This window comes from Psammomys obesus, unplaced genomic scaffold (genome assembly GCF_907164565.1).
Source record: "Psammomys obesus unplaced genomic scaffold, mPsaObe1.curated_primary_1811, whole genome shotgun sequence".
Classification (NCBI taxonomy): domain Eukaryota; kingdom Metazoa; phylum Chordata; class Mammalia; order Rodentia; family Muridae; genus Psammomys; species Psammomys obesus.
Genome location: NW_026596057.1, coordinates 26142798 through 26150545, shown reverse-complemented (window position 1 = coordinate 26150545; position 7748 = coordinate 26142798). Strand labels below are relative to the sequence as shown.

The 7748-nt window shown below is 33.0% G+C and overlaps 1 protein-coding gene across 2 annotated transcripts in view; it reads left to right on the top strand.

Moving 5' to 3' along the window:
- The window catches only part of Uchl5 (ubiquitin C-terminal hydrolase L5), a 40175-nt gene extending 32715 nt beyond the window's left edge, over positions 1–7460 (top strand). For both annotated transcript variants that reach the window (XM_055624525.1, XM_055624524.1), the window contains exons 10-11: positions 2454–2552; positions 7204–7460. In XM_055624525.1, coding sequence (XP_055480500.1) covers positions 2454–2552; positions 7204–7248 — 144 coding nt within the window. In that variant the 3' untranslated portion in view covers positions 7249–7460. The remainder of the gene's footprint in view (positions 1–2453; positions 2553–7203) is intronic.
- Positions 7461–7748: the final 288 nt, after the last annotated feature.

The following is a 7748-nucleotide window of genomic DNA, read 5'->3' as shown; positions in this document are numbered from 1 at the left end:
TTATTATTATTATTATTATTATTATTATTATTATTATTATTATTATTATTTTGAGACAGTTTCAAATGTAGCCTGTCTGTGTAGCCATCCTGTCCTATAACTCATTATGTATAAAGAATACTAGCCTTGAACCAGTGGTCAACCTCCTTCCGGGATTAGAGATACATGCCATTACAGACTAGCTGAAAATTGTGCTTAAAAAGCACTAGGTACTTGTACATTTTTGTTTCTAATGCAAGATTAAATTATATTAATACTCAGTATTAAAAGGCTTTCCTTGAAAGCAAAAATTGTACTTTTTAATATGAAAATTTTGTTTCCTCTGAACTTTACTCATTTGCTTCATGAATAGTAATACTAATACTTAAAATACATAATAGTGCTTAAATTAATTTCTTAAGTTAGTATATAAAGTAATGGATCTCACATTACCATTTTTATATACATGTAGTTCTACTGTTAATAACAGTTAAAAATTTTTATAGTCTCTTTTTTTAATTTACTTTTTATTAGTTACAGTTTATTCACTTTGTGTCCCAGCTGTAGCCCCCTCCCTCATCCCCTCCCAATCCTACCCTCCTTCCCTCTTCTTCTCTTATGCTCCTCCCCCAGTCCACTGATAGGGAGGGTCCTCCTCCCCTTCCATCTGACCCGTCTATCAGGTCTCATCAGGACTGGCACAGTTGTCTTCCTCTGTGGCCTGGTAAGGCTGCTCCGCCCTCATGGGATGGTGATCAAAGAGCCAGCCACTGAGTTCATGTCAGAGATAGTCCCTGTTCCCATTACTAGGGAACCCTCTTGGACACTGAACTGCAATGTGCTACATCTATGCAGGGGAACTAGGTTATCTTGATGCATGGTCCTTGTTTGGAGTATCAGTCTCAGAAAAGACCCCTTTGCCCAGATCTTTTGATTCTGTTGTTCTCCTTGAAGAGCTCCTGTCCCCTCCAGGTCTTACTCTCTCCCCCTTCTTTCATAAGATTCCCTGCACTCTGCCTCAGCATCTGCGTTGATACCCTGCTGGGTAGAGTCTTTCAGAGGCCCTCTGTGGTAGGCTCCTGTCCTGTTCCCTGTTTTTCCCTCTTCTGATGTCTCTCCCATTTACCTTTCTGAATGAGGATTGAGCATCTTATCCAGGGTCCTCCTTCCTGATTAGCTCCTTTATAGTGTCTTTCATTGCTTAGCATATATTCCATTTTAAATGTACAACCAAATCACTATGCTTTAAAATGACTTGAAATTTTTGTGTCTTGAATTTTGCTTTAACATTCTTAGGTTTTTAAGATTTATTTATTTATTTATTAAGGTTTATTTAATTTTGTTTAATTATAATAAACATATGCAACTCTGCCATTCTTCATAAAGTCTGCTGAGTAAGCTGAGAGTGGAAGAAGGACGTAGATGTTGCACGCCTATGGTTATGTACCCTAGGATGATTATAGTAGTACAAGCTTTCTTTTTCATGTCAAGCATGAAGGCAAGAACTGTACTTTTGTTGTTTTTGCTCATTTGTGCCACATTGTACTTAACAGTCAACAAATGATTGTTAAAGAGTAAAAAAAATAAATGGACATAACTGCATTCATAGTAGGAGTTTTTTCAGGTGAGAGGTAGGCAGACTGCTAGAGTACTTTAAAAGTGGAAAAAGAGATGGCCAAGTTTATGGTGACAGGAAAGTATGAGATGATAGCTTCAACCATTATTTTCCATATCACATAATACTAAAAAGGCACACAAACTATCTATGACTTAATTATAAGAACCTGTAATCTGTATAATTTAAAAGAGATTATAAACAAATTCAGGTAAGGGAATGTTGAAGTGGCATACAAATAATAGAAGCCTTACTGATGGGAAAGGAGCAGTCAGATATCTTCTAGATGGAGTGTATAGTAACAGTGATCATGAAAGGCTAGAATCACATAATTTGGGAGATTGTTCCCTAGCTTTTCGGTGATGTACAGGTTTTTTTTTTTTGCCTTTTACCCGCTATTCTCACTGATTAAAAACAATCCCCAAGAAAATGTATTAAACTTCAAAAATTAAAGCTGGTCTCTTTAGGCTTGGCTTTAGAAGTTGTGTAGTCACAGTAGAAGGGTTGTTTATCTCATAGACCTTAAGTTTGTGCTACAGTAGCAGGAGTGTTCATTTATCTTGCAGACCTTCTTCAGTTTTTTTCACAGCTTGTGTTTTTATGAATGTTTTTGGAATACGCTCCTTCTGTATTTTTTCCCCCTTCAGAAGCAGATTGTCTAGAATGGACTTTTAAAAACCTGTTTGCTAAGGTGAGAGAAAAAAGCTATACGTAGGAAATGCTTGCTACATGTTTTGTTGTATAGTCTTTATTATCAGAAGTGGTAATAAAATCTCATTTCTATACTGTTTAAGAGAATGGAGGGTTTTAAGTTGGATGCCTGAGGATAATTCAATAAGAAAATCTATTTTATTTTCAGATTGAAAACATCAGAAGGAAGCATAACTACCTGCCTTTCATTATGGAACTGTTAAAGACCTTAGCAGAACACCAGCAGTTAATTCCACTTGTAGAGAAGGTAAGTATGTCATTGATGACTACTCAGACTTAGATTAGCTTTTCCCCCAGTATATTGTCTTAGGCATGAATGGAGATAAAGTTTCTTGAAGCTTGTGTAGGTTTATTGCTTTGCCTAGTGTTTTGCATTTTGTAATTTTATTCTTTTGCCTAGTGCCTTTTGCATTCTAAAAGTAGCATAGCCTAATACTTTAAAACAAAAGCAAAGTATTGCCCCACTACGTTAGCATTCCAAAATTCTTGATGTCTAGAACTCAGGTTATTTTGTATTAAAACACTGTTCCTTTCTTTGAACAAAATCAAATTTTCAGTGTTAATACCTGAAATGATAGATTTTTTTTTCTTAACTAATTTTGTAAAATTTTGCATTGATACCATAGAATTTAGATTTGGACTTTGGACATTGATGGGGCATAAAAGAATAGTTTGGCTAGCAAATAGGTTTCTTTTTTTTTAATTCCTAATCTAGAATCCTTCCCATTGAGGGATAACTAACATACATAGGTGGAAAATTCTGATTTCTAAGATTTATTCTTCAGCGTTAGACATTTAATAAAATATTTGTGGAATAAATGAATTAAATTGTTTGTAAGTTTATATTGTAAATCAACATTTCTGAAAATGACCATCTCTGGATGCTCTTTAAATTACGTGTTACCTGGCCCCTCCCCAGATATTCTCATGTAGGGGAAGGAATCTTTAATAAGTTCCCCAAGTGATTCTAATGCAACTGATCTGTGTACCACATTTTCGAAACACTTTGAGAAGACACTACTAGGCAAATAAAAATTTGGACCATTAATTTAAAGACAAGAATACATGGTAGGTATATTTTTCTTATTGATTTTAAAGTGTACAAAGCAAAGATACATTTTGTCCCAGATATTTCATAATATAAATTTAAAATAATATTGAGATTTGAATTCATAATATATTTGTGTTTACCTTTTTACTTGAAACATAAAACCCACTTTTTAGCATTAAACACAAACTTATTGTAGTAGATTGATAACTTTTCTCTTTCCACATAAGCTTTTCTGTTCTTGCTCCTTGGGGTATTCTAAGATGAGAAAATGATTTTCAATTTTATTAACAACTAAGACTCTATGGTCCTCAGAATTAATTGTTGTCAGGATATCTAGATACAGCATTTTGAAACACCATGAGCTATTTCTGTTTTTAAAATACTAAATAAAAATCTAGGTGTGGTGGTACTTACCTGTAATCCTAGTACTTGAAGTGGATGCAAGTGGATTCAGAGGTCAAAGTCATCCTGAACAAAATTTCTTATTAAGAACCAATGAACAAATTATCGCTTTATGCAATGCAAATTTTTCTTTAAAGTTTATTTTCAAATATAGTGTTTTTCTATAGATGAGGAAATTTTTTTGTGTGATTTAAAAAAAAATGTTTCCATGACAGTGTATTCCTTAGATGATTTTATTTATCTATTTATCTATCTACTTCTTTCTTTCTTTCTCTCTCTTTCTTTCTTTCTTTCTTTCTTTCTTTCTTTCTTTCTTTCTCTCTCTCTTTCTCTCTCTCTCTCTCTTTCTTTCTTTTCTTTCTTTCGAGTTTGGGGAACATCTTTCCATTAGTATCAGAGTTATTTAGTTCATATTGTTTTGGACACAAGGTGGCAGTATATGAATATGTAATATTAGCCTAACACTGCTAATCTTTCTGTTTTCATTTTTTTTAAAGCAGGTTAACCGACTATCTAGTTTACCTATTTCTTAGAAATATTACACAAGCAATGTGTATACTTATATATGTACTGTTCTAACTTCTAGGTTTTGAGTGTAATCAAATTCAACATTTGATTGGAATGCTTTAAATTGTTCATCTCATTTGTCTAGCTGTAATTATATTCTAGACATTTTATTATGATATATAAATTTACTCAACCAACTTGTGGCATGGGCTGGGAAAGAGTGAAACAATTATAACGTGCTAAGTAGTATTGTACAATTAGTATCAGGACAAAATCATGCTAAAAATTTTGGACAAGCAAAGAAGCTCCTAAATAATTTTCTTAGAACTAATGTATTTTTGTCATCCTTTTTTGGGAAAAGAAAAAAAAAAAACAAGTTATTACATCACATTGAAATCCTCTGTTAATAAATGCACATGTTAAAAACAAAGCAAATTATCTGAGAAACAGGTAAAATAGATTAAGATTAGATTTTAAAATTATATACAATAAAAAGTATCGTGGTATTGGTTAACATAATACTTTCAAGAAAAATTATGTATAGAATCTAAAAGTGGATTTGGAATATATGGAATTTAGTTTGTTGGTGTCCCATCTCTCCCTTCCCTCCCCACCCCCACCTCCCTTTAAGGAAAAATGGCTATTAGAGAGTGAAAGGGGATAGGAGGACAAGACAGAAAAGATGTTTCACTTTAGTGGTACAAAATGCCAGTACTATTTAAAATTGGATGTTAGCTGAGACAGCTGTCTGTAGCCTATGGTAAAAGTAGTTAGGGCAAACATCTTTTCATTTTACTGAATAATAAGCAAAATGGAAGACTTTGACTTTTCCTTGGTTATATGACTGTAATGATATTAGACTAAGATTTCATGGTTTTGTTATGAGAGTTGCATACATTGCACGTAAATTGCTCAGCTAACCTAAAAATAGATGTAAAACTTATAAAATGTATACCGTATAAAATCTGTTCACTGAAATATAAAATTAGCTAGATTAAGGTTCCATTTGTGAATCTTCTATACTTATAATACTGTAAAAATTTATTTCAGCATGTGTATGTATACATAATTATAAGTCATTATCTGGTCCAACTTTTTAAACTTCTAGTACCTATTACTATAAAATCATGAATGTAGCATAGAGGGATCCAAATGATGTCACAATATTGAATTTTGACTCAGTTGATAGTAAATAGCTAACCCTTAAAACTTCTTTTTTTTTCTATCACATAAATAAAGAAGTAGAAGCTGGGGCATGCCTTTAATCCCAGCACGCAAGGAGGCAGAGGCAGGCAGATCTCTGGTAGTTCAAGGCCAGTCTGGTCTACAAAGGAGTCCAGGACAGCCAAGGTTACACAGAGAAACCTTGTCTGGACAAAACAAAACAGAAACAAAAAGAAGTAAAGTAGAACAATAATCACAATATTCTTTTTAATCTTAGTAAGCATTCTGTAAACTATAATCAGAGACCAATAGCAAAATAGTAAATACTTTTTTTCTCCACATTATGTCTAAAAATCCATTTGTATAGGGAGCTTTGCCAGGGGTGATGTTGCATGTCTGTAATCTCAGCATTTATGAAGCCTCGGTAGGAGGATTATGAGTTATAGCGCCACCTTGGGCTACAAGGTGACACTATGTCTCAAAAATAAATAACTAAAAGAAAAAAGAATTTCTATATAACAATTTTATATAGGATAAGGTATACATAGTAAATTTGAAATTATATCTGATTAAAAATGTTCATATAGGCAACTAGTTTTGCCATTTTTATGCAGTAGTTAGGCTTTAGAAAATGCCCGCATTTTGTGCATATATGTCTTTTATAATAATTTGGTCTTGATTTACTGTGATTTGTTTTCCTTTTTTTTTTCAACTGAGGGCTTCTCACAGGCTAGGTAAGCATTTTGTCACTGAGCTGCATCCAGCTATTTTTATCCATTTTATCCAACTGGCCTGGAACTATCCATTCTACCTCAGCCTTCCAAGTAGCCGAGATTATAGGCTTGTGCTACCACATCTGTTAAGTCTAGTGAATAGCTTTCAGTTTTATCATAGTGCTGCATAATAGGTACATGATACATCATAAAAAGTTATAATTGTTCTGATTATCCTATTTTCAATTATTATATGCAAAATTCTAATTTATTAGTTCTTTTTTCAAAGACCAGCAGAATTGGTGTCACCCACCTGAGAATTAGGTTTATTACTGAATCATCATTCTACATTTAAACAGGGACTCCAGTTTGGTGTACATATTGAAAAGCACTGCTATTGACACTTCACTGTATGTTAACTGTGTGGCTGTGGTCAACATTGAGCTTTGGCTTCTTTACTAAAGAACAACTTGAATTACTGTGTTTCTCACGTTATAATTATGAGATCATGTGACTTGTGGAAAAATACTTAGGTGGAATAAGCTTACTGATACCATGATATATACTCTTTTAGTGATATTTTATTAAGTTCACCAAGACTATGTTAAATTCTTTTATTCCGATAAATGTAAAGTGTAAAGAAATTTTTAGACTTAGCTTGAGTAAGAAATGGACAAATATGTGTACTTTTGGAATTCTTATGTTGAGTTTGGCGTTATAGAATGAGTAAATTTTAATTATTACAATTACTACATTTCATCTTTTGTAAACCAAAAATGATCATCTCTACTGAAGGTAAATAACTTTAAGATTCAACAAAAGTTATAAACTGTCATGCTCTCAGTATCTCAGAACAGACTGAGACATCTCAATATTTGTTTGCTTGTTCATTAATTAAATTTCTATGGTGCCAGACTGATCTCTTGTGTCCCACCACAAAGCTCTAGAAGTGTGAACTATACTCAGTCTTATGCTTTTTGAATACTTTTGGATACGTTTTATGTTAGTATGATCTGAAATAACCTCTGAGGAGGTTGTAATATGCTATCTTTAATTTTTAGGCAAAAGAAAAACAGAATGCAAAGAAAGCTCAGGAAACTAAGTGAAGAGGATATTTGGACCTGTGTATGCTGTGCTGCACTTACTTTCATGGAAACCATTAAATATAAGGAACTTTGAACAACATCCTAATTGACTCCGTGCACGTCTGGCATAGTACCAGTCTGTCTTGTCCTTTATGCATGGATTTAAAAACTCTTTCCCTACCTGCATCTAGTGCATGTAGTGCATATTAAATAAAAGTGACATAAAAGTGCTAGCCAAGTTCTGTTGCTTGAATTGGATTGGAGAGCTCTTGGTACTCTGGAAATAAAATATAGTAATGAACCTGGAAACTACACAAATAATATGCTTTATCTGTAGTTCTGATTAATACTTTTATTTGTTAGCTTAAATATCCAATTTACGTCAGATCTTACTTAAACTCGGACATCTGTTTCTTTGTTTATGGAAAAATAATATTTTTGTCTATGTGTGTTTTACAGATCTTAAAACTGAATTTTGTCTCACACCAATTTGATTTTTAAGACCATTCATTTGGAAAGAA